The 27,658-nt window shown below is 40.2% G+C and overlaps 1 protein-coding gene across 1 annotated transcript; it reads left to right on the top strand.

Annotated features, from left to right (window-relative positions):
* Window positions 1–1,611: 1,611 nt before the first annotated feature.
* On the top strand, window positions 1,612–26,802 carry ccni (cyclin I). The gene is made up of 10 exons (XM_080047177.1): window positions 1,612–1,825; window positions 5,010–5,169; window positions 13,083–13,217; window positions 15,082–15,156; window positions 17,411–17,551; window positions 18,294–18,422; window positions 18,963–19,064; window positions 21,364–21,517; window positions 22,006–22,223; window positions 25,026–26,802. Exons 2-10 carry the CDS (start codon window positions 5,056–5,058, stop codon window positions 25,197–25,199), a joined length of 1,242 nt encoding a protein of 413 aa, XP_079903303.1. The 5' UTR covers window positions 1,612–1,825; window positions 5,010–5,055; the 3' UTR covers window positions 25,200–26,802.
* The last annotated feature ends 856 nt before the right edge of the window (window positions 26,803–27,658 follow it).

Genomic DNA, 27,658 nt, shown 5'->3' with positions numbered 1-27,658 from the left:
CACATATTATGTTAACTTCCACATCACCGTCAGCTGGTCTAACCCAGTTTATGAGCACTCCCATACATGACACCTCTGATATAAATGCAAACCATTATTTTTTCATTTGAAACCATCAGTACTTCTGAATAAAATAACTTATTTTAGTTCCACTTTAAGGTTGGCCCTTAAATTCTCTGCTGTTGATCTTTCCATCTTAAAGGAATACTTCACCCATACGGAACTTGAGTTCTATCATTATGAAATCGCTATTATAATACAATGAATTAGGTTTTTCTTTCCTCAGTCTTCCCTTGGCCCAGCTGTCCTGTTGATACTAACATGGGAAAATGTAGGGTTAGACAGTGAGACCACAAAACACTCTCTCTGCCTTTTCTCAAGCTAGGATGAACCGATTTCTAAAATGTTTGCAAATTTTTACTATAAAGGATCTCAGAATTCAATACACCTTAATATTTCCACCGGTGAAGTAGGTCTTTAACTTTAATTTTTCCTTTTCATTACCATTCCTTTTTGTGTTTATAAATTGTGTCTAAAAAAAACCTCTAAAAATGTCCATTTGGAAGAGACAATAACAACCATCAACCGGCATCTGTCTTGCATTAATAATACTTCAGTGGAGATTGAAATGATTGACAGACTGCACTTGTTCCTTCCGGTATTCGATTAACATGAAGGTAACCAATCAGGAGCGTGCCATGTGTGATTCCAAAGATACATGCAGGCTGGCCATGCAGGCTTCAAAAATAATTAATGAATTGATCCATTTGTCTATTTTTTTTCTTCACATTAGCATTAGCATGGGCATCTGTTTGATTTGTCGACCAATAATGACATTTTTATTCTTTCAATCGAACACATTAAAAAACTTGATTGGTGCATTCAAGGAAATAAAGTGAATTCCCTTATCTTTCATTAGTGCTGTCTACCGTGGTAAACAATAAGGAAGTTGTCCTCCATGTAGTTATTCTAGTGTCTACCCTGCATTTTCCTGCAACATTTTCCTGTGTGGGAACATGAACATGAATTTAGTGGGAATCAGTGTTTCGGAGTAGTGAACTAAATAGTTAAACTAGTAGTTTTAACTACATTTTTGCAGTAGATTGCTGGTGCTTCAACTATACATTCATTATTTGCAGTGATTCAAGTAGGCTAGCTAAATACTTTTATGGCACTTTTTTGTGTAGGCCTATAACTGCTGAAACTACAAACATGGGGTTACAACTCAGGGCTATATTGATATTCGAGAAAGATGGATTTCAGCTCACCTGGGAAAAGATTTAGTTATTGTTTTGCTTTGTTATTTTTTGGTTTATGTTTGTCTGGTGACAAAATTTTTATATGGCTTTTGTCCTTTGTGTACTATAGTTTGTTATCATTTCATATTACATACATTTTCAAAGTATTTTGAACTACTTTTTAGTTAACGAAACTAGATTCGCCCTGCTGTAATTCAACTTATTCCAGTGTGAAGTCATTGATAGTTTGCAAAGCTATCCTTTTACAGTAGCTTCCTCTCCTGTTGGGAATATTCCACAGAAGGTAGGTTTGTTATGTTACACTGCTCTGCCTGGCGGTGGGCGGAGCCTACCCTTCTCTCTCCCTCCCCAGTCCCCTCCTCGGAAGTAGACATCGGTCTATATTCCGTTCTTTTCTTTTTATATATATTTTTTACAGTAACCCCCTTTCCCCAACACATAGCACCATGAACGCCAAGATGGACGAATAAATTGAAGAACGGGTCCCCGATTTCACCCTTTGACTATCCATGAACTGAGAGGACCGGATGAAATCCTACTGTGGTGTTCTCCGCTTCGCAGGGGAGGTAAGCCTCAGGGCCCCGTCTATTTACTGGGCCTGAGTCAGCCATTTAAATGTCCTGACCGTGAAGTCAACGCATTAGTGGCCATAAACTTATTAATTCATTTTCAATGACAGTACTCGAAGGTAGTGACCAATGTTTTCAACACAATTTTTTAGACACGTATTAGTTTGTGCGCAACGTCAGGAAAGCTAGCGAGTTGCTACCACCGCTATGCGTTCAAATTAGCTCCGTCCCAAGGAATGGTCATATTCCGGGTAATAATGGAAGGAAACGCTTAGCAATGCACCTGCTTCAAGGGGCTCCCGGTGGTTCCCCAAAAATGGGAACTCCCGGAGGAGCTTCAAGGTAGTTTCCCACTACATAAAAACAAGTTTAATTTCACTCTGCCTCTGTTTAGACGGTGTCTTCGCTATTTCATAACTTAAGAGCTAGCTTAGGTTCATAGCTATCTGTAGGGTAGTTGACTGGCCATTATGTAACGTTGTGATACATAAGGTTTGAGGTTTGAGGTTAGACGCTCTGGTGAAAACTCCAAGTGGACTGCTTTCAGACAAATCAGAAATAGGTGCATATCCATGGTTAGGAAAGCTAAATCAGACTACTACCTCGAACTAATTTCAAACTGCTACTCCAACCCTGCACTATTTTGGAAGGCTGTGAATTATAACAAAAACAATTCTAGCACTGTTCCCAGTCAGTTAAAAATAAATGATCATATTTTAAATGATCAGAAAGAAATTGGTTTAGCTTTCAATAAACACTTTATAGCTGCTGGTAAACTCTTTCACAATGGAGTATCTACGCCTTCTACGCCTACCACCACGAGAAATAAAAATAGCATACCACCTGTCTCTAAAACTCCTCTTTTCAGCCTTGTTCAAGTCCCAACAAGTATTGTTGTAGATGCGCTTCTTGCCATCAACCCCAGGAAGTACATGGGAGAGGACAATTTGGACCCATTTTCAATAAATCTCTCTGCACTTATCATATCAAAACAAATAACCCATATTTTTAATCTTTCCATCTCTTCTGGTATTGTTCCTAAAGTCTGGAAAAAAGCTCACGTCATTCCATTACATAAAGGGGGTGACAAAAGTGATCTTAACAATTACAGGCCAATTTCCAAACTCCCATGCCTGGCAAAAATTCTAGAATCAGTCATTAATACTCAGTTGAAATCCTTTTTATCCAGTGCTTCCATTTTGAGTCCATTTCAATCTGGTTTTAGGGCAGGCCACAGTACTATATCTGCTGTCACTTTGGTCTTAGACAACATTGTTACAGCTATCGATAAAAAAATGCACTGTGCAGCACTTTTTGTTGATCTGTCAAAAGCTTTTGATACTTTAGATCACCATTTGCTTTTAGAGAGGCTGCATGAAATTGGTTTTGATTATTCTACATGTAGCTGGTTTAGGGACTATCTCTCTGATAGACAGCAGTCAGTTAAGCTGGGAAGCTACCAAACTGAGTTTTTAACAGTTACAAATGGTGTTCCGCAGGGCTCAATTTTAGGTCCAGTCCTATTCACAATTTACATCAATAACATTGTTTCATCACTACAACACTGCCATGCCCATTTGTATGCTGACGACACTGTACTGTATTGCATTTCTGATTCAGTGCAACAATCTGTTCAGAACCTACAGAGCTCTTTTAACACCCTGCAGAACTGTCTAGTGGATCTCAGGCTTGTCCTTAATATAGAAAAAACAAAATATATGTGCTTTTCCAGAGCAAGAATTACACATTTTAATGATCTTATTATTCACACAAATAATGGATCTCATATTGAAAGAGTCACTGAATATAAATATCTTGGCATCTGGATAGATGAAAAACTCTCTTTTACATTTCACATAAAAAATCTTGTCTGTCGTCTCCGACAAAAGATTGGCTATTTTTATAGGAATAAAGCCACCTTCCCGTTGTTCAGTAGGAAAAGGATTATTGAGGCAGTTTTTATGTCTGTCCTTGATTACGGTGATGTGGTTTATCGGCATGCATCTCGTTCATGCCTTAAACTCCTAGACTCTGTATTTCACTCTGCTTTGAGATTCATTACAGGAGATGCTTATGATACACACCATTGTGTTTTATATGAAAAGGTTGGGTGGTCCTCCCTTAAGGAGAGACGTGATGCACATTGGCATATTTTTATATATAAAGCTCTGACTGGAAAGCTACCACTATATTTGACAGAAATGCTGCTTATTTCAGATGGGCTTTATCAAACCCGCTCAACTGACATGCTCATGTTATATGTCCCCTATGCCCGGTCTGAGCTTGGTAAATCCGCTTTTAGCCATAGTGCCCCTGACTCCTGGAACAGCCTACAACATACAATTAAAATAAATACACTCATAACTGTTAACCAATTTAAAATTATTATTTTGAATCAGCCCCTCTACACTTGTAACTGTTTTAATTAGGCTATTATGTCTCTCATTCAATTGATCTGAATGTTTTAAATTGTTGTTGTCTGTGTGTGTGTGTGTGTGTGTGTAAACTTGTTATGTATTCTCATTGTATATTGTGTATATGTACAAACTCGACGTCATTGTAAAAGAGGGTCACCCCTCAATTGATCTTTCGAGGTTAAATAAAGGAAAAATAAAATGTTTCAGCGAGCATAAAGTTGGTTCTTAACGGTTACCGTTACCACTAATACAGTCTGTTTTGGTTCTACTTGAAACAATTGAGAACTGCTAAACCTGACCTCAAGCTTTACTCTGACAGTGTCCATAATCAGCTTTGCATTCACATTATGAATAACAGTAGTGAAATACAGACTACCTAATACCAAGTATCATTGTGATATAATGCACTTGCTTGTAATTTAATATCTTGTATTGTTTAGTCCAAACTGAATAGCTGACAAATCAAAATAAGCTTTTGGTACTTTTCGGTTTTCATCAAATTCCAACATTGCCATACAGCAGGCCTGCTGATGGATTAGCTACTTTGACCGCAATAAAACAATACACCAAGATGCCTGACAGTGAAGGTAAACGCAGTAAAGTGACAGCTGACATATTTTTATTGTAAGGTGTAGTTTTACCTCCTCGGTCTTCTCCAAAGCATCACATGAATATTGTTTGTCTGAGGTATAAGTCAAGCTCACCAGGTAGTTTCTGATTTTGAGTGTTTTTGACGTGGTGATGTGCTGTGTGTCCCTGTGCAGGTAGCTGTATCCAGTGGGGAGGTAGGCTCAACCAGGGCAGGACACAATGAAGTCCATGGAACCCTGGGGACGCCAGAGGCTGTCTTTTCTTCTGGAAAAGGCCGCCTCTAGGGAAGCCAGGATGTGGAGGAACTACGTGCCAAAGAAGCCCTCCTCACAGGTGAGCATTTGACCTCTGTGTGCACCTCAATATAGTGTAGAGAGACTTGCTGTAGTTTATGAATGATATCATGTCTGCAACTTAACAGGGTATCCGTTGGGTCTTAAAAGCATTTAAAAAAGCATTTGCTCAAAAAAAGGCCTTATAAGTATTGAACTTAATTTGTAAAGGTCTTACATTTTTCCATTGCCCTTTTAAATACATGGAGATAGGTCACAAATACATTTTTTTGAATTGTGTTAATGTTATTAAGAGTGTATACATACTTCACAAAGCTTTTGTTATAGTGTATATCAATGTGAGGAAATTATGTGAGTATATAATAAATGTTCTTAATTAAAAGTGCGTCATTAAAAATAGGTAAATACGTTTCTATTATAACCTTCCTACTTTAGCCAAAATGGCCTTGACGTAGATATAACTTATAACTTGAGTTCTATCATTATAAAATCGCTATTATAATATAATGAATTAGGTTTTTCTTTCCTCAGTCTTCCCTTGGCCCAGCTGTCCTGTTGATACTAACATGGGAAAATGTAGGGTTAGACAGTTAGACCACACAAAACACTCTCTGCCTTTTCTCAAGCTAGGATGAACCGATTTCTAAAATGTTTGCAAATGTTTACTATAAAGGATCTCAGAATTCAATACACCTTAATATTTCCACCAGTGAAGTAGGTCTTTAACTTTATTTTTTCCTTTTCATTATCATTCCTTTTTGTGTTATAAATTGTGTCTAAAAAAACCTCCAAAAATGTCCATTTGGAAGAGACAATAACAACCATCAACCGGCATCTGTCTTGCATTAATAATACTTTAGTGGAGATTGAAATGATTGACAGCCTGCACTTGTTCCTTCCGGTAGTCGATTAACATGAAGGTAACCAATCAGGAGCGTGCCATGTGTGATTCCAAAGATGCAACATTTTCCTGTGTGGACGCTTGTTGCAGTGGCTCCCTCACCCACAAAGTAGTGAGTGTGGCCTCGTTCTTATCAGGCTCAACATACTAATTGAGCTGATAGGATTGACAGCGGTGGGGTATACCTTAGTCACTAATCTGTACACGATACACTTGCAGCGCTGCAGTTACACCAACAGACATGCTATAATGCTATAATACATTCTATAACATGAATATCTCCAGAAACTACACACTGTTTTGCTGGATGCATGAGCTTACAAGTGTTTGTTATCACAACACTGCTTTATGAACAAGACATCTATGTTAAATGTTGATGATGGGGGTTTGTGTTTTGAATTAGTTTTATTTTTTTTTATTTTTTTTTAATGGTGTGCTTTAACTTTAAAAATTTTTTTTACCTTCTATTCTTGTTTTTTTGGAACAGTTGTTTCCCCATAGTCACAGTTGAGCTAAAGTGTGCCAATTTCAATGTAATGGAATTAGCATTGGGGCTAATCTGTGACTGTTAATCCAGATTTGCTTGCTGCTGAGTCAATGCGGCACGTTCATGTCTTTGCCAATCCAACACAAGCCACCTCCTGTTTGTTGTCTGGTTTTTGGATCCCAGAGTGCAAACAGGTTATTTAAGAAAGGCTGATCCGTGTTCTACAGCCAAGCACTAATGTGTTGTTATTTTCCCATGTTAATTAGTTACTTCACTGGGTCTGAATGTGTAAAACGAGGATAAAAGTGAAAAGGTTTTTCTTAGCATGACTTTAAACCCCCTACGAGGAACTCTTAAATGTTGATGACCATAAGTGAAACAAATGATATTAGGTATTATTAGTGGTCTATTAAACATCTTAAACATCTCCTAACATATGCAAATTCAAACACATATCCTAAAGGAAAAATACAGGAATCATCCAAAATACCGTGACCCTAAATCACTTGGAACTGATTTAGAAAGAGAAACTGTTGTCAATTGGGCCAATAAAGCCTAATGAGACATTGCATAATACACAAATAAACACAACTAATAAAGAATTACAAACCACTTTTAGACCTTGGACCTTGTGTACTTCTGTGATGCTGAAGAGGTCAGTAAATGATACACTTAGGACTCTTATCAGTGCCTTTGGCATGTAAAATACATTTATGTAAGTGTTAACGCAATCAGTCTCCTCAGAAGTACATATTAAACAGCAGGTAAAATATACTCCTGCAGGTTAGGTGTTTGTCTTAGTTGAATGTAAAGGCAGCTGATCTTATTCAAATATATTATTGATGAATTATTGCACACATACATCTGTAAATCTGCTCTGCACCACACTTTTTTTGTTTCTCTATGAGTCCGAAACTGCAATAAATCATTATTTGACTTCAGAGTGTACCAGGTTACCTATAGAGACTTAAAGGTCTCGAGAAAATCTTGACAAAATCTTCTCACAATCTGCTACCTGTACATACGCCTGTGTGTTTTTCTGAAAGAAAAAAAAAACGTATCCCATCCTTTACTAAAAAACACAACAGAATCCTGGAAGATAGTGATTGGACAGAACAGCATACCTGATCTGAGTTTGTTGTTAGACTTTAATTAGTTATGGACGGTCTGTAACCAACCAGCCTCATCACAGTGTATCATCAGACCTGTGGTACAGGCAATGAGAGTGAGAGAAAGTAAACCATCAGCTGACTCAGGAAGCACTACATGTTCTAATCCTAAGGGGCACTTTACAGGGTGAAAACGTGACAATTTTCCAGTTTTTGGTTTAAAAAAAAAACCCCGTTCAGACACAATTTATCTGACATCTTCACCCGTACACATGTTTTCAGAGGAAACGGGCCAAAATCGCTGTAGTAGCAGTGTAGCAGCCATGCCAAGCCAATAGTCAGCGGTGACACAGCCTAGTAGATAGCTCTTCCGGTACAATTTGGTGCATAAAACCTTACTGTAACCGAAAATTAATGCCACTAACGTTCATAAAGCGGTTGGTGTAAGCTTGGGGTTACAAATATTGTAAAAGACAAGCTTTCTGTCCTCTTATTTCACCGCATTGAACTCGTAAAAACAGAAGACTTGCTGATAGTGAAGGGGCTTCGTGAGCGGATACCTTCCTGTTAGGCGTACTTCAAAATAAAAGTCAACTCACGTGTGTCCAGTGAAATGCTATTAATGTTTAGCCAGTGAAATGCTTTTACTGTGAAGCCGTAGCCTTAATGCTCCTTTTGTTGAACAGTAGCCTAACTCAACCGCTGCACGCTGATAGTGTTTTTAATGTAGAGAGAGCCGTGTCCCTGGCATATAGAAGTGACACACGTTTATTTAGCTAGAAAAACAGGCAGAGCACAAATCTTTTCCCAGCCAAAGTGGCGGGTGGTCTCAATAACTTACTGCGGTAATCGCTTGGACTAAATTGGCGAGTGTTAGCCTATATTTTAGCCCTGCACGTCACTCTCCGCTGATCACAGTGATGGTGCCGTGGAGACACCGTTCATGTTGTCTTCTAACTTTATAACTCGCTTGTGTTGTGGGTATTTTGACAGCAAATGTTATAGACTACACATGTGTGAGGGTGGAGCTGTGACGTCAGCGTTATCAGGGGAAATGGTTTCGGTGTTTACAGGAAACCAAAACCGTTAAGTTTTCCAAAAAATCCTCCCTGGGAGGTGATCTCAAAAACCTGCGGTTTCATGCCTGCGTTTGCTGTTTTCCTGTAAATGATATAGTGCAACCGCGGGAATTTTTCCGCGTTTGCACCGTTTCGTGTTGTCGTGTAAAGTGCCCCTAAACCCGCTGGAGAACTGCTGTGCAGTGTCGAAGAACTCGTAAACCCGACCAACATGACCACTTTGGAGGAGGCAAATACAAAAGGATGAGGGCCGTAGAGGAAGTCATAAAGTTGGGCAGTGACACCTTGAAATGGTTCAAAGATTCGGGTGTTGTTTGACACACCTCTTCTTCAGTGTCATATGGCGGCCAGTCAGGGGCCAGAGACTGTGGATTTGCGAACATGGATGGTGGAGCCCATTTTTATAAAAAAAAATAAAAAAATGTTGGGTTGGGTATATGCTCCAGTTTAACCTGAACTTGTAAAATGCATTCCAGCCTCTGATTGCCCCGGGATCCTCTAGAGCTCATGGAAGTGGAATAGGAAAAAAAATGTCTCTATAACCTGGCTGAGCTGCGAACTAGAGAAGAAATAAAAATAATTGCCCTGCATTCCGAATCGCATACTCTTTCTTTTTTCTATTCTACAAATAATCTAGTTAGGATGCAGTAGGCATACTATTGGGACATACTTTTACTTATTTATTTCATCATAACATTGCGCCTTAATCTTGCCTCTTGCTTTTATATCTGTCGCATCCCTGTCTGTTTTCATGTAAAGAGGGTAGGCATAATAAGCCTCAGCTTTGTCCTATACCCTTTTTCGGCCATTGATGCTTTTAAGGAAAGTTGTTTATCTTGTTTGTGTTGTGTCTTGTGGTCATGGACCGAAAAAATAAAAAATTTACTACTTACTACTATAAGGAGGCTCCATTGATGTGACGTCACTTCAGGTTCGCACTGGATTATGGGTCAGAATCGGATGCTGTTTTCAACACTAAAATTCTTGGCCGGATGTAGTAGACATCCGGGTCTTTCTAACCATCCTAAATCTGGCCACGAGAATCGGGATATACTAAATCTTTTTTCTACCATACTTAATAGTAGAAAGTATGCGATTCGGTTGGAACGCAGGGTTGGTTGCCAATTTTTTTTAATTTTCTTTTTTCTGTCATCATTGTGGAAGTATGCCAGTTGTTTTTAGTTAAAGCAGCTTAGAGGCTGACCGGTGTCAAATAGCAGAACAGTTGGCTAACAGGGTCAGGGTTGCCTTATGACCTTTGAGTCCTTCTGCTAGTCCAGTGTTACACATTCCACTCACTCAACCAGTAATTTTAGCACCGAGAGACAAATCAAGAATTTCTTTCATTTCATTTCATTTCATTCATTTGAAGTCTGAACTATCTGTGTGACTATAAATCCTACTATTTGCATGGCTGGAATTTTTTTTTTTTGCGATATGGGTGAACACGCATTTTTAAAAGTAGTGTTTGTGGTGGCAGTGTTTAGTGTCAAGTCAACATATGGTGGGGGATAGCTAAAAGTAATAAACGGAAAAAAAAGGACTTACCAACTTTAGTCACAACCTAATTATATATTTATAGGTAGTTTAGGCAGTCTGGTGACTGGTCAAATATTTCTCAAGATGTATTTTAATTCAAAACCAAGAAGCACGCAATAGGCATGCCAATGTTAGCAATTGAATACTTTAGCTAGTATTATAATAGTTGTATTAGCTATGGTCTAGTTCAGCTTAAAAATACATTAACAACACATTATGATTTTGGCCTACTTATTTGTCAGAAAGCCCTAATTGTAGTTAAAATAATAGCCAATCTTATATTTTATCTTTTATTATTATTGAGGCAAGTAAGTACAAATGATCATGATAATTATTTTGGTTACATCACCCAGCGCTAGTGCACACAATAGTGGGACCTTGTTAATCTTTTATTTATTTTTTCCTTTTTGTAAGATGTTATGCAACAGTCTGTTCAACTTTGCCTGTTATTGAAGAGACCACGGTTTATACTGTATTTGGGAAGTTGCTAACTTGCTACAGTATCAACCAAATGTGTTATTTTACTACAGTAATTCTACAATAACTATCTTTAAAGTCTTAAACTGTTGCAGAAAAACATGTTTTGAAACTTACATAACCGAATCTGAATGGTATCAGTGACCTGGTAAACTCAGTAAGGGATAATGTATAGCGAACGGGCCACTTGCTAGAAATAAAGACCGACAAGCACACTGTGCAAACAGTAAATGTAATCGGCCAAGGGGGTGCCCTTAGCTCAGTTGGTAGGGCGTCCCCCCCATGGGCCTCGGCCAGCAGCGGACCCGGGTTCGATTCCAGCCCGCGGTCGTTCTCTGCATGTCACTCCCCTCTCTGCCCCATTTCAACTCTGTCTCTACACTATCAATAAAGCATAAAAATGCCAAAAAAATATCTTAAAAAAAAAAAAAAATCTGCCAATATGTTTAACAGCAGCTCCATCTAGCTAACAAAGCATTATCCCCCAAAATCAATAACACAATTCACGGAGAAAATGACTGCCGAACATTTACATTGCGGGCTGCGGCCCGAAGTTACTGTAGCTATAGGCTAACTGTCAATATGCAGCCAAACGTACTCACGTCGTCTTGACTGGAGTCCTGTCGGACATTAACCATGACTCCTGTTTTCCCTGCTCTCCTGATACATGCAAAGTCATGTTGAAAAAGTATTCCATTGTTTTCTGAACGAGTAGTAGCCCTAACTTTGTGGACGTCTATCCATCAAAACTATGACGTAGGTCCTTAGCAACGGTCATTATATCCTTGTCTGTCTTGCTGGAAATAACAGACCTGTAGAATGCTGTGATTTTCCAAGTGCCATGTAATAAAGTCAGATAACACATGGGTTGACACCATTCTATGTATTTTCCCCTGTTCCTCCTGGTTCAACAACACACCTCGGCACGCTGCTTATGCAAACTAAAAGATTGTCATGAAAACACTCTTCACACAGTAGGCTATGACAGGTTTGTTGTTGTTGTTTTCTCGCTGGCGCTTTTGGCTGATCCCGTTTGACTGTTTAGTGTCCTTCACAACGCCCATAGGTCTTCACTAATGATCCAAAACTAGGTGATTCAGTGATATGTAAGCCCTGTCAAGCCCTGTCTGTCCCTGTAGTAGAAACTAGGCCAAGAATTCACCTGAAATAGCATTGTTGTTGTCTCTAACAGAGAAGACAAGCCCCTCAGACTCAGCGCCTATTGTCTCTCTGATTTAGGATTGGCTATTGAAGGGCTATGTATAGATAGAAAATGGCAGACGGTAGTTAAAAACAATTGTGTTGTTTAGTGCATTGTTTCATTTATGTATTTCTATTTATTTTATAAGTTGTTTTAAATTATGTATTGGGGTTGGCATGTGCATGTATTTTACATATTGTCTTTCAACTATACAGTAATGGTTTATTTATTTATTTATCGTTGTCATTCACATCCAAAATTAAGTTAGTCAACGGTTACAAAAATGAATCAAGTTTCTCTGATTCTAGCCACTCCATAGAGCAGATGTGTGGTCTAACAAAACATCATTTTGAAGTTCCACAGACTAAATAATAAATCAAATGATTGTTATGTTCTTAACTGCTTTTAAAAATTTATTATCTACTTCAAGACTTGTTCGCTTAGGCACAACCTTCAAAATGGAGAAACAAGATTTTGTTTTCCCAATTCCCATAATCATAAGTTCATTTGTGGGTCTTGTTTAGTAGAAAACATGCTGTCTCATTGTTCTGTGTCCTCAACATAACAACTCACCACAAACACTGTCAAAACAGTTTACTCATAGTAGAATACGCTTTCATGATGACAGGCAAACAGCTTAATATGTTGGGATCACCAAAGCTGGATTGTGATTATCAAATGTGTTGCGACAGATAAGGCATTGTGGGAGGAATCTTTGATGATGCCTTGCCATTGTACAGTCCCTTCTGCCTCATTTATTATAAGTAAGGAGGATCAATAAGTGTGATAATGTATTGTCTAGTGTTGTGCTAAAATATTGATACAGCAATATATGGTTATATTTATTTTGGTGATATCTGTATCATATGAACAGCTCCAGCATCGATATTTAAGAGGAAACATATTCTGGTTTTAAAAGGGTTGTGAACTACAACCTCCGCTCATGTAGATGTTGCAGTACGGCTAGTTGCCTCAAATTGCCGGGTTTTACATTTGAATTAAAGTGTATCGTGATGCGGATCGTGAGTCCTTGCCATTGCCAATACACAGTCCTAGTATGAAACATTTTTAAGAAGTCAATACAAACATAATCAAAGCCTGGCGATACAGGGTCTTAGATGTTTTTGTTGTCAATTGTTAAATCTCCATTTTGTCCACAGGATACAGACGTGACTCCAGCCCAGCGGGACGAGGTGGTGTGCTGGTTGACAGAGCTCCACGGTGGACTGCAGCTGTACCCAGAGACCCTGGTGTTAGCTGTTAGCGTCCTGGACCGCTTCCTGGCTCCCATCAAGGTAAAGAAACACCACCAATCCACTAATATTTAATACTGATGTATGTGTCGACCATTGTTAATGAAACAATAGACAATATTAAAGGTCAGGTCACCTATTATGCAAAATGCAATTTTTCAACATTATTATATGGGTCCCTCCCTGGTGTGACTAGATTCTCCCAAAGTATGAGAGAAAACAACCCAAGCTCTTTTTCTCCACCTTCACCTTTCTGAAAGCGTGTTCAATCAAACCTCAGATTTCTCCCCCCTTCTGATGTCATAAGGGGAGAAGCCACGCCCGCTCACTACCAACCTAACTTAGCACTCCCTCTAACTGTGAATAGCATCACCCCCAGATCTAACCCGCAGTTAGATTCAGGGCCAATCAGAGCAGACTTGGATTTTTGGAAGGCGGGGCTTAAAGAGACAGGCTCAAAAACACAGTGTTTCAGACAGAGGCTGAAAATAAGATTCAGCAATGACACTGTTCCAGTTGAAACCCAAATAAAAATGCTGCACCTGAAAAGGATTACAACATGTGACCTTTGAATCCACTTCTGCTTTTAACTCCAAAACTCTAAATAAAAATGTTACAGTTTATATGCCTTCTACTTTTATTGTCACCACTTACTCTTCTACCACTGCCACACTGGTCTACCTTGTAAAACCATTTTTGAAACAACCCGCCCACTCCTATGATGCATCGGTGTCAACCAGGTTATAAGGGACACAGTTTTATTGTGAACTACATCAGTGAAATTGCTGCCATTAACTTCTACACAAATAATCAAGTTTAAATGTGCCCAGATAAACCCTGAACTTCATGCATGAAGTTATGTGTTGGCAGCTAAAAGCTTCTCGAGGCTTATCATCTAAAGACGAACAGAAAGGGAAACTGAAGGACACAAAACAAATACCTTACCCTGCATTCCAAATCGTATACTCTTTCTTTGTCTTTTCTACATACCACAGCTAATAAAAATAATCGAGTTAGCATGCAGTAGGCACACAATTGGGACATACTTTTAAATATTTATTTCATCATTACATTGCGCCTTGATCTTGCCTCTTGCTCATATATCCGTCACATCTCTGGTTGTTTACATACGGAGGCTCCGTTGATCGCAGGGTTAGTTTGTTCTTGATAGATTAGTGTTGTCTGATTCCCTCTGCTTGTACTACAGGAAGAGTCAGTACAGAATGTCCCACCAGACAAACGGGAAGCTAGTGTTTTAGCCAAGGAATAAAATGTTCCAGGACTGGACGTCGTCTTCTAAATAGTGTTCATACTAAGGTATGAACACTATTTAGCAATACACGTCATGAAATTACACTTCATTTACCCTAGTGAAGCCAATGATAGCGGGACAATTTGTGAGACTTTACTTGTTTCTAAAACAAATCTCAGTAACTTCGTAACTATCTCTCAATACTATACAATGTTTAACAAAAGAAAAATACCAGTGTGTGTGACACCTACTCCTGTAAATGGTTAATAAATTGTAGAATATAACTGAATGCAACATTAGCAGCATTTTAGCAAAAACTGAATGTTGTGTCTTATCCACATCGATATGAGTTCAGGTTCTACAAACACTTTACTAAAAATAAAAACATTTAGAACACTGTGGACAGACTGTGGATTTTGGAATGGGTATGCACGTGCAGTCCCATATCAGATAAGTAGATTGCAGCCATATGAGACCCGATACAGATATTGGTTTGGATGGGTCCCATAACTAAATGAATGACTATAAAATTATATGTCTTCCAACTATGCTGGTCAGTTGTCATCAGGTTGACTTCAGCACACTGGTGATAAACTGACCGTAAACATGTTTATGGGTTTACTGATTGATGAGTTTGTTTGTTTGACTTCACAGGCCCGTCCAAAGTACCTGCGCTGCATCGCCATCACCTGCTTCTTCCTGGCTGCTAAGACCTGTGAGGAGGATGAGGTGAGCACCACACACACACACACACACACACACACACACACAGCGCGCGCGCGCAGCGCGCGCACACACACACACACACACACACACACACACACACACACACACATACACACACACAGTTAGGGGTTCATCATTCCCAGTGAGTTATACCATCATTAAACATAAGAATCGAATTACACTTACTATATAGAGTACTTTTTAATACGCAAAGTCAAGTATTTCCTAGTAATAAGTAAATAAAATGTATTTATATAGCGCTTTTCACAGACAGACAAAGTGCTTTACAAAGTGCCTAGAAAAAATAAAAGCATTGAAAAAAAATATGTCTAAGAGTACAGTAATAGCTTCCATACCCATGTGTTACCCCTACAGAAGCATTCATTATGAGATCAATGAATATACCATGATGTATAAACTAGGGCTGGGCGATATATCGAATATATTCGATGTATCGCGAGATGTGCTCAAGGGGATGTATAAAATTACCCTATCGCGACCATCGAATACAAATTGGCACGTAATGTGTTTTTTTTAGCCGCCGCCGCCACCGGCAAACTCGCTGGTGTTCGCTTCTCTCGCTCTTTCCTGTGGCTCTCTGCCTCAGACTACATGCATTGGCAACTCACTCACTCACTCACCCCTCCCAACCAGAGTCTCCTGGGCGTGCACCTGTGACGTAGTCTGTGCCTTGTGAGTGTTTACTTTAATCGCCATGTGAAAACAACGACGAGAGGGGGAGAAAAAAAGACGAGGGCTCTTGTGCTCTTATGACAGCCGAACGAGCGGGTGGAGGGGGGCGCGAAAGACGGCGATGGTGGCCGTCGTTCATAGCATGGACCTTTTTTGTAGGTCCATGCTTTATGAGAAGAAGCACACAGGCGAACGACAGGGGGAGGCGGGCGCAGATGACAGCATTAGCGGCCGCTGTACACAGCACAGCCTGCCCTGGTCCTTATGAGAGGAAGGCTAGTGGCTACACTTTATACACTATCTATGGTGGCTACACATGCGAAAGAACGGGGGAGGCGGCCGCTTGACAGCATAAGCGGCCGCTGTACAGCCTGGTCCTTATGAGAGGAAGGTGAACGAGCGCCGGGGGGCGGATTACTCCGACTTCACGGAGAGTTTTTGGTCCAACGTCAAACGGCATCACATTTATTACGGGCAGCCTCTTATAATAGGTCCATGTCAGCACCAAGGGAGGTGCACACCGTTTATTAACTAAAAGTCTATGTAAAGTAGGCTACATTTGCGAGTATTTTTTATAAACAAAACATAGTGTTTTAGTGAAAATGCAGGAGGGCTAATTAAACAATAAGGCAGGTAACAGAGGGACGATGAGCCACCAGCTGGTGGGCGCTCGCATGAATCTCTCTCTCGGACTAACAGGCAGAAAACGAAACTTAACTTATACACTACAGACTGGGAGCAACTGCTCTTAAAGCGACAGTAACCATTATAAATGTCAGAGCCTTTTATACACATAGACTAGGCCTACTATTATGGAGCAAAACCTGTTCTACATTTAAAGTGTGGCTGCTATCTTCAGCGGGTTAGTGGTGATAAACAATTAGAAAGTGGTTGTAATGAGTCATAATTATTGTTCTCAGTTTACAGATTAACAGAAAATGGAAAAAACAGTTTCCAAATAAAATAATGCTGGATCCATTGTATGGGAGTGGAAGGATGTGGAATAATCAATACGATGTGTAAACTCTTTGCCATGTGCAAGTTTCAAATTGTTCCAATAGAAAGCACTAAAGAATATAAACATGTTTCATGTAGCCTAATGCATTGTTAGTGCAGACACATTTTGCAGGGACTATTTAAATCATATTACTGGTGTGATGTTATGCAAAAAATTAATTTAATTGAGCATTTAGGATGTGCTCTAGAGGAGATTTGAAATATATCGAGATATATATCGTGTATCGAGATATAGTAAAAAAATATCGAGATATTGATTTTTGCCCATATCGCCCAGCCCTAGTATAAACCATTACTGTCTATGCTTCACATCTTACCTTGATCTACATTTTAGACCATACGTAAAGCCCTACATAGAGTATGCAAAGATAAAGATAATAAGTGTGTGTGTGTGTGTGTGTGTGTGTGTGTGTGTGTGTGTGTGTGTGTGTGTGTGTGTGTGTGTGTGTGTGTGTGTGTGTGTGTGTGTGTGTGTGTGTGTGTGTGTGTGTGTGTGTGTGTGTGTGTGTGTGTGTGTGTGTGTGTGTGTGTGTGTGTGTGGCCTCAGTGTGTGCCCTCTCTGAAGGAGCTGGCTGCTTCCAGCGGCTGTGGCTGTTCTCCATCAGAGATCGTGCGGATGGAGAAGGTCATCCTGGACAAACTGAACTGGGACCTGCACACCGCCACAGCACTGGACTTCCTGCACATCGTACGTCCATCACAACCACAAACCACACTCACACACACAAACTGGGTTCCACAATCATGCCCTGAACATTACCCACATTCTGAGGCCTGTCATCAATGAATTCCTTATAATGCCGATCAGTTTGTATCTGATGGGTTACTGTTCGTAGATTTCTAATCAGTGAAGCTAGTGACACCTGGTGGCCAAAAGATGCTACTCCAAGCCCCTGCCATACTCCAAATGGATTGTGTTTACTTATTTTCTTTCATAAGTTTCACTCCACATTGTTGCATACATTTCAGTTCAGTTAATAGAGGGGATTTGATTGATTTGATTGTATTCACTTTATGATTGAGTTACATTAAGTGTTGTAAGACATACAAGCGTATATAAAGAAAGGTTAATACTGTATACTTTGAATTGTAGGTTTTTTTTGGTGTGATTTCATCGCGTCCCGTGATAACAGCTGATTGTCTCTTAAAACATGTCCAACATTCTAACCGGACCTATCTGCAGCCTCACAACTCTGATTAGCTGTTTTTAATCAGATATTTCTTAAAGCTAGTATGGTTTGGTCAGGCATTGTACTCTGGGTTGATTTAAAAAAATGGTCAAAATAAAGGCACAAAAACTTTATTTCTTTTCAAATGTACTTAGTTAACTTAATGATTTTCCTCTCTCTCTCTCTCTCTCTCTCTCTCTCTCTCTCTCTCTCTCTCTCTCTCTCTCTCTCTCTCTCTCTCTCTCTCTCCCTCTGCCATAGTTCCATGCCACGGTGTTGTCGTGTCGCTCTGGGTATTTGGACTCCATGTTGGGACTGAACCGCTCCCAGCACCTTGCCCTGCTCACACGACGACTCTACCACTGTCTGGCTGACCACACGCTCATACAGGTACACACACACACACACACACACACACACACACACACACACACACACACACACACACACACACTACATCATATCTCTGCTCCTTTGTGACAGTGGTCAATGCACATTCTGCTTTCAAACACAGCATGGAGGCTCTATGGCTGTGTTCGAAAAGCCCTACTAACGTCCTACACATACTAATTTTGACGTCAATTTGAGTATGTTGTGGTTGTTTATGCGAGTTTGCGTAGGCGAGAAATGCTCGGATGAGTACTTACTTCCGGGTAGATTTTGTGAATGGATCGGTAGGTTACTTTTCCTACTCAACCGCCCCACAATGCATAGCGTCTTTTAACAAACGACAGAAGCATTTTTTTTTATTCTTTATTGCTTCTGTGTACATTTCCAAGTAAACGGTCCGACGAACCATGCATACACAATGGATCGTTAAGTAGACAGTATGTTGTATATACATGTCGAGTATCTAGGAGGGAGGACGTTAGTAGCCCGTGTGTTTCCTAGACCTGCCTGAACATGTTTGTCCCTTGTGTGTTCCCGTAGCTGAGAGGATCCATGCTGGCCTTGGCCCTCATCACCCTGGAGCTGGAGACCTGCTGTCCTGACTGGCTGCTTCTTACCATAGACCTGCTGAGGAAGGCACAGGTACCACACCCACACTCTGGCATTATCAGAAAGAACTTGTGATCCATCAAAATCTCCACATGTACAGGGATATAGAAACAAGAAACAACACATTTTCTCCCCCACGGAAATGCTGACGTCATCATACCAGGCCAGTAGATGGCGATGATGTGTCACGTCAAAACACTATAGAAGAGCATTGTAACGGCCTCTGCACACATCCTACCTCTACTGCGCGTCTACCTTTTTGTCACTGATCGTGTAATCAACCTAGAGCGGGCACACATCCAACCTCAGACGCACTGCTGATGCGCGTCGGAGGCACGTCTGCAGCGACGCTCCCCTTTACCTCAGGAGGCTCGCCTATTTTTTTCTGAGAGCCGCGCGTCTCTCTCGGGTCTCTCTGCTTTAACTGATAGAGAAATACTCTGCTGAGAGTCATATTGATTTCATATCGGCAGCTTTCACTGTAGTTTCACCATTTCCTGGTGTGTCCCTTTCAAAATAAAACTTCAAACAAGCGAAAATGTGACAAAAAAAAAAAAAAAAAGGGAATGGGGCGCACGGGTTACTGTCCAGACTCAATATTAGACTCAATATAAATCATATGCATCATTAATGACACGAAAGAACTTAATTTTTAATGGAAATTATCTATGTAGAAAGATAGGGCTTTTAGAAGCAGCGCTGCAGCAGCAGCTGCTGAGATGTTCCATGTGTGTCCGAGAAAAGTCCGAGAGACGCAGCAGTAAGTTAAGGCGACGCGCTCCAGAGGTAGACGCAGGATGTGTGCAGAGGCCGTTAGCATGCACAGTTGGCATCTTCTTGAGCGGGGATAGGGCAGTGAAAGACCAGATCAAAGAGGAACCTCATGACAAGACTAATGTAGTTCCTTAACACGTTAAATATCTGTTAAAAAAACAGAGAGATTCTTTAAATTTTAAGCTCAGGGTCTGAACAAATTCACACAACTTGAATGTATTGAACAAGGATGATGTCAGGACTCATAATTACAATCTCTGGCCCCTCTTCTCTACTGCTTTGTGGCCCGCAGAATGAATCGGCTCATGTGCCGTTGTTTTTAATTTGAGAGGCTCATGGAAGATAAAGATACAGAGGAAAGGAAAGGTGAGGTGAGGCCAGCAGGAGCAGAAGAACATACCCTGTGTTCACAATCCCCATACTTTCTGCTATTAAGTTTGGTAGAAAATAGTTTAAGGATATCCCGATTCTTGTGTTTTTTTAGTATGCTTAAAAAGACCTGGATCATCCGATGGAGAAGATCTTAAGTGTTGAAATCAACATGCTATTTTGGCGATTCTTACCCACAATCCAGTGTACACCGGAAGTGACGTCACATCGACAGAGCTTCTATATAAAAAAACAACTAGGGATGGGACGGTTTAAAAGCAAGATCAAGGCACAATGTTATGTTGAAATATACAGTATAGGTCCCAATTGTACGCCTCCTGCATGCTAACTAGATTATTTCCATGGTCAGATGTTAGTATATAGAATAGAAAAAAGAGTATGCAATTTGGAACGCAGGGATAATGTGAACTTTAAAAAAAAAACACACAGAAGCCCATCTTTGTCTTTAGAGTGACTCAGCCCTGACCAGAGTTGATTCTCTCTGCAGCTGCTGCTTCTCTGTGCTTTGATCTGGCCCAAAGTAAACGAGTAGTGTTCACTTGTTTGTCCCTCACACTCAGAGTGATTGTCCTCGTGCTCATTGTCCTCCACTCAGTCTGGGTGGGCCTGCTTTGAAGAAGGAGACAGTAGATAGTATTTAAACCTGCCGACATGATCAGTCTCAACACAGCATGCCACACTGTATGTTAAACTAACCATTTCACTATCACGCTATATATAGTGTAGTGTGACTATAGCCAATTGTATTTTTTTTTATTTTTTTTGCGATATGATTTTCAATATAAGAGGGAATTAAAATATATTGATATATTTTTTGTTTTTTGTAGGCCAGGACTACTCTGCAGCACCACAATATTTGAATTAAAATGATAATGAAACACACATTTCTCCATTCTATCATGTATATGTTTGCTGTTTCGATTACATTTTGATTAATTGTGCGGCCTTACCTCCACATATTAAACACAGAGAATAATGGGTATTTTTCATGTATTTTTGTAGGACACCTTAAAATACTCTTGAATCAAGTATCAAGGGATGGTTAAATAACCATGATTAGCCAGCAACCCAGGCTCCAAGAGTTGAATCATGGCTATGTTGTTTGACACTGTGTGGCTGTGATAAACTCTTCATGTCTTTGTCTCCCTCTCCTTCATCCCTCTCTCAGATCGACAGCTCTGAGTTGATCAGGAGTCGAGAGCTGGTGGCCCGTAGTCTGTCCACACCGAGAGCTTCCCTGCCTCCTAACACTGTCTACATCTACCAACCCCTGCAGGGCCACAACCCGGCCCTGGAGCCCACACTCCCCCACTGCACACTGGGTAGGTGTGAGGGGATAACACTCCCCTCCCCCAATACAACACAGACTATCTTAAATGGTTTACATTAGCCTGAATTCATACTTGCACCACTCGTCCTGTTAATTTTCCTTTTCTCTGTTATTATGTTATTTTGATATTTTTCTGGTAATAATAATATCATACCGTTACATTCATATCATATATATATATTTATACATAACCACATTTATTCTGTATTCTGCAGCCATGTTTACAGAACATTGCAATACTTTTATTTTTCAAGTGCAAACGGCACACAGTTATATTGCACTTAGTTTCTTTGTAATACATGTATACATTTTTACAGCTGAACTTTTCTCCACTGTAACGTTGCATTGTGGGTAATGTAGGCGCCAGGTTTTGACTCTGAAGAACAATGTGTTAAATATAAAAGAAGAGTCCTTTGGTTTACTTAAACTAGTCGGTACAAAAAGGTAACAAAAGTGTTTCTGTATCTCTTCTCCTTCCAGGGATGGTCACCTCCACCACAGAGTCTTCCAGGGACCTTGCCATCGCCACTGCCGCCCCTGCCCAGCCACAGAGCCCTGCTGGCGGGCAGGACGGTGGCCGGCAGCCCTGGAGCTCTGTGTCCTCCATCCCAGCTCTACTCTCTCCGCCCAAACATCTCCGCCATCTTAACCCGCTGCAGAAGGTCACGCTACGCTGCAAGGCCTCCGTCAAGCGCAAGGTAACACCATCTAACTCACTCTTCAAACACACAACCTGTTTTGACCAGGAAGTTAAAGGTGGATTCACTGATTCTGGGGAACGCTTGTTCAAAATCCATGCATATCTCCTCCCGATACGCTACCTGTCCGCACTGTGTGTGCCCTGGAACAAAACAATCCAGTTTTAATTCACAGCCCAGGCTCTGTTCATGGGTATGTTGCTAGCTATGGTGGGCCCCTTTGTTTACATTCCCTATATTTACATGCCAGTTTACAGAGCCTAGGCTGTGTATCAACATCAGATTTGTTTCAGCCCACACACAGTATTGACAGGTAGCGGATTGTGAGGAGATATTCACTGATTTTGAAAGGAGAGAGGAGCAGGGTTGCCGCGGATCTTGAAAAGCATTAAAAGTCATTACATTTAAGGTTCAATATTCAAGGCCTTAAATGTCTTAAAAAGTCTGGAATTATTGGGTGGGCGCACTGGGCGGCATTAAATTTAATCGGGGGCAGAATTAATGAGCTTGCCTTATTTGTTTCTTTCTAGTTTTCTAGTTTAATTGTTATATTTCTATGTTTTTATTTTATCGGTGTTTTATATAGCCTACTTCAAAGATATCCGGCAAGTCCGACACATAGGCTACACTAGAGGCAGTACGGCCGTGTTAGAGGAATGTGTGTTCCCTGCTTTCGAATTTGTAGTCGGCTGCGGTAGAGCAAAAAAGGAGAGAACGACGCGGTGGAATGCATGCCAAGCTATTATGAATTCAGTGAGAGGTGGAGGGAGGACGACAAATACCGTGGCTGGCTTTTTTCACCCCACGACCGCGACCACACGCTGCTTGTAGGTGCGCAACCACCCGCCCGCTGATGATATAGGGTAGGCTACTGACGCAAATCACACAACACGTTGGTTGTGTTTAGTAGGCTAAACATGTTTATTTAGGCTATCTATATTTATTAATAGACGTTCATTCAGCTCATTCAGGTCGCGTTGACTTGGCGTGAGCTCATGGAGTGAGACGCGGGTCTCTATCACACTGCTTGTCTCTCTTTCTGTCACTTTCTTTCTCTCCACTCTGCACTCCCTTTCTAACAGCTAGATAAAAACTATTGCCGATCCTCCCATCAATCGCAGATAGTAGCATACGTTTCCTTTGCCAATCGGTACAACCCTGATACCCGCTGTTTATTAACCTGAACGCCTGCAACAATACTGTATGAAGAAAAAATTACTTTGCGCATATTACCTCAGGTCTCGTGAGCATGGATGTAAATCTACAGTTGGCCAACATACACATACGATTTTGAAATTGCAAAAACCTCCCTTGACCTGTGGAACCAATTTTTAAATAGTGTCTGCCATAAGTTCTGAAAAAGAAAGTTAATGGACTAAGTTTGTTATTTATTGAATAAGGAATTAAAATATGAAGAACATTCGGATTATTCTTCCCCAAAAAATATCCCATTTTTAATTTATAGCCTAATTAAAATATTGTGTGCTGCACCTAACACGTATTTTCTAAATTGATTAAGCTCTTCTTGTTACTCGATTAATCAGAAAATGTAAACCAATTGATACAGAGATCTATAATTGGTTGAAAAGGTGGTAATGATTGGTTTTCAGGTTGCCTTTACAGTGATCTCTTATACTTGTGTGAAAGTTTGTGAACCCCTTGAGCCCTTTGGAATTTTATTTATTTTAACCATTATTAATTCATTTTTATCAATACCAGTATTTTTATATGAAATAACAGATGTTTGTTTATCAATTCAACATTTTTGTTTTCCAGAAATCATTTGTTAAAACAGATAAAACAAATTATTTGACAAATGTTGTATGTGCAAAAGTTTGTGAACCCTGAGGAAATCGAGCAGGTTGACACAATCAGGTGGGCCAAATCGAGTGATGAAATAGACCAATGTAGTGATTTAGGGCGACTGTGGCTCAGGTGGTTAAGCGGGTCGGCCAACGATCCAAGGGCTGGCGGTTCGATCCCCGCCCGGCCACCTGTGTCATGGTTGTTGTGTCCTTGGGCAAGACACTTCACCCACCCTGCCTTGTGTGAATGTGTATGATTGCTGTGTGTTTGAGGTGGTGGTCGGAGGGGCCGTAGGCGCTGAATGGCAGCCTCGCTTCCGTCAGTCTGCCCCAGAGCAGCTGTGGCTACTATCGTAGTTTACCACCACCGGTATGACTGTGTGTGAACGAATTGAACCTGGAACCCTGTAAAGCGCTTTGAGTCAACAACATCGAAATAAAGCGCTATATAAATCCAATCAATTATTAGTGAGAGAAAAACAAACATCTGTTATTTCATATAAAAAATACTGGTATTGATAAAAAATAATTAATAATAGTAAACATAAATAAAATTCCAAAAGGCTCAAGGGGTTCACAAACTTTCACACAGCACTCTATGTATTTGATGGTAAATGCAGGGGGACATTGTCTTCATTCAGACTGCTGAACATTTTTTATTTTCTGTAATTAGACAGCAGTTGTTAGCTAAAGTGCATTGAATATTTGTTAGTCAGATTTAATGCAACCCTTTACGTAGTATACTTTAGTGTAGTTTGTCAATTTCTGTTACCGCGGTATTGGTATTATTTTTTTCATTTTAGAGGTCTTAAAAAGGTCTTAAATGTCTTTAAATTTGAACTTTAAAAATGTGCAGATACCATGGAGGAGTCTCGAGTCACACCGGGGACCCATATTGATTTTGAAAAAACTTTAAAAGGTGCATTTTGCATAATTGGTGACCTTTAAATAGAGCGAACTGAGTCCCAATCTATAACATGTCCATCTGTGAGTGCAGGTGGAGGAGATGGAGGTGGACGACTTCTACGATGACATCAAGCGCCTCTACAACGACGAGCTGACCAGCGCCGTCCAGGAGGGAGCAGGTCTGGCTGTCTGCAGTGTCCTGCTGTCTAGACAGGAAGGCAGCGTGTCCCCCTGCCCGCCTCTGCAGCCAGTCAGTGCCTCCTAGGGACCTGTTCACCAAAACCACCTTCACACTGACGCCATCTTACTCTTACACTATCAAATGAAAACGTAGGGCCAAAAAGAGTAGCCCGACTTTATTTAAGTTTTCAAATCCAAAAAGTGACATTGAGGCCGTTCTTTTGGCGACAGTGATGGGCAACTTCCTTTTTCCTCATTGTTACCATTGCATAAAAAAAAGCAATATAAAAGGCAGCTCCCCCCTATCGGGAAATGGTGCCCATCAAATTTGCCATCAAAATGACCTCACTGCTTCTGATGAAAAGTACAGCTAGAAGAAAACAATGCTGTGATATAGATGGTGTCAGTGGTTTAAGATGGTTTAGGTCTATTTGCAAATGACCCCCCCAGTGTGTGCCCCCCCCCCCCAACCAGCTGTTCAGCCGTCCCGAGGTCAGTTACCCATCATCCCTTGCAGTTGGAAAAACAGAGCCTCAAAAAAAATTAAACATTCAAAAAATAAAAAAAAGCTGCTGCTGCTACTATCTTATTGATTATATTTGTTGAAAACAGAAAACACAATGTTACGAAAAAAAGGTAAAAAAAAATGATAGAGAAAAGTTATACCTCCAAAAAAAAACTAGAATGGATTTCTGTGTGTGTGTGTGTGTGTGTGTGTGTGTGTGTGTGTGTGTGTGTGTGTGTGTGTGTGTGTGTGTGTGTGTGTGTGTGTGTGTGTGTGTGTGTGTGTGTGTGTGTGTGTGTGTGTGTGTGTGTGTGTGTGTGTGTGTGTGTCATGGTTTGTCAACATATATTTGTTGTTCACCTCTAAAACTCTTTCTTTCATTTGACACATTTATGTTTTTTTTTTAATTCTGTCTTCTTCCCTTTCACTCTGCATGATGTCATCTCTATTTATAACTTCTTCATAGAGTCTAACAGTCTAAATCCAATGTATGAATGTCCCTGTGTAGACCATTATCTGTTCTACTTGCCCAGATAGAAGAAGTTTGATCTTTTTTTTTTTTCCTCTTGTGAAGATTTGATTGTTAATAAGATGCTAATATGTACATCCCTCCTCTCGATCCCTCTGTTTCCCCCTCCCCCCTATCAGCTTGTTGTGACGGCTTGACGAAATAAAAGTTTCTCCGGTTGTTTTAATACACCCATCAACTATAAACAAAAAACAAAAATAATCTATTTGAATCACTAAAGACATCTAGACTTTACAATGCATGTCAATTTTCCCTCTTCGTATAAACAACAGTAGAATAACAAGACTCCCAATTTGGATATTGTGTTGAAACGGTCCGAAAGGAATTCCAGTTCTACTTAATATTTCTGCCTGTAATAAAACAACCTGGAGTTATTGAAAGTGTTTTAGTATTAAGCAGACACAGAAATGTGCTTTCATTGACTGCTTCAGAAGGAGACGAGTGACAAACTTCACTTCGATGTTCAAAAAAAAAAAGAAAAAAAATCTTAAAAACAACATGCTGGTTTTTTTTGTCTGTTGAAGTTTTGATGAATACATTTTATTCCTGCATTAAAAAAGCTCTGTTGATCCTTCTGTGAGGGCTGCTGGTTACGGCTGCCTCGGGGTCCCTGAACGCACCGCGGCACCAATAAAGAAATAAGTATGAAAACGAGCAAGCTTTTCTGTCTTCATTCATGTTGTAAATGTTAGTGAAATGGCTGAGTAGATGGAACACAGCGGATTGACTATTGAAGAAAATCAGAGCTGAGAACTGCAAACGGATGTTTGATGCGTTCATTTCTGCTGCATTGGTTAATTGCTGTGCTAACATTTGCTAATTAGGTCTATACAAAGTAAGGCTTATGGGTATGTTGTTAAATAGCTCTCAACAGACTCTTTCTTTTTACTATTCTACATACTCAGAGTAGCTCAAGAGGATAGAAGCTTGCTTGAAGACCTGGGGCCTGTTTCAGGTAGCTGATTTTACATACTCTGAGTTTAATCCAGCGCTATGAGTTGTATAAGCAAGCACCATGCATTACTCTCTTGGAACGACGTTACTTTAAATAACGTGTAAACTAATATGTAACTCTATATACACCACAGGTCTAACCGGCTTCAAAGTTTACACACGGGTCCTGCTGAGCTTGTTCAGACAAGTACTCTGCACACACACACACCCAGAGAGAGTTGTACTCCTGTACTTGTTAGGGATCTCAATAACATAAACCTAAGCTCTAAGCAAACATATTGTATAAACCCACAACGCTTCTCCACACAGACTCAACATGTTGTGGACAGTTTTTTAAACGCAGCTTTTCCAAGACAAAAACAAAAATGCAAAAAGGATCCAATTAAATATATTTAACATATGTATTATTACAGTTTTTCTCAGTTGCTTTGGTGCTTTTCTCAGATCAGAATGAAAATTCTCATAACTATTAGTTCAACCTCCGCAACATTTAGTCATTTGAGCACATCATAGTAGCAATTTCTCCTTCCTCTGAACAAATTGCAAATGCTTTTGG

Source organism: Ammodytes marinus (genome assembly GCF_949987685.1).
Source record: "Ammodytes marinus genome assembly, chromosome: 18".
Lineage (NCBI taxonomy): Eukaryota > Metazoa > Chordata > Actinopteri > Uranoscopiformes > Ammodytidae > Ammodytes > Ammodytes marinus.
Note: the sequence above shows the minus strand (reverse complement) of the source record. Positions and strands in the feature narration are given on the sequence as shown.

What these genes read in the sequence shown, in the direction of transcription:
- ccni (XM_080047177.1), top strand. Translation starts at nt 5,056, where the DNA reads ATGAAGTCCATGGAACCCTGGGGACGCCAGAGGCTGTCTTTTCTTCTG. An exon ending in CAAAGAAGCCCTCCTCACAG is followed by an intron (nt 5,170 to 13,082) that starts GTGAGCATTTGA and finishes TTTTGTCCACAG; the next exon opens with GATACAGACGTGACTCCAGC. An exon ending in GCTTCCTGGCTCCCATCAAG is followed by an intron (nt 13,218 to 15,081) that starts GTAAAGAAACAC and finishes TTGACTTCACAG; the next exon opens with GCCCGTCCAAAGTACCTGCG.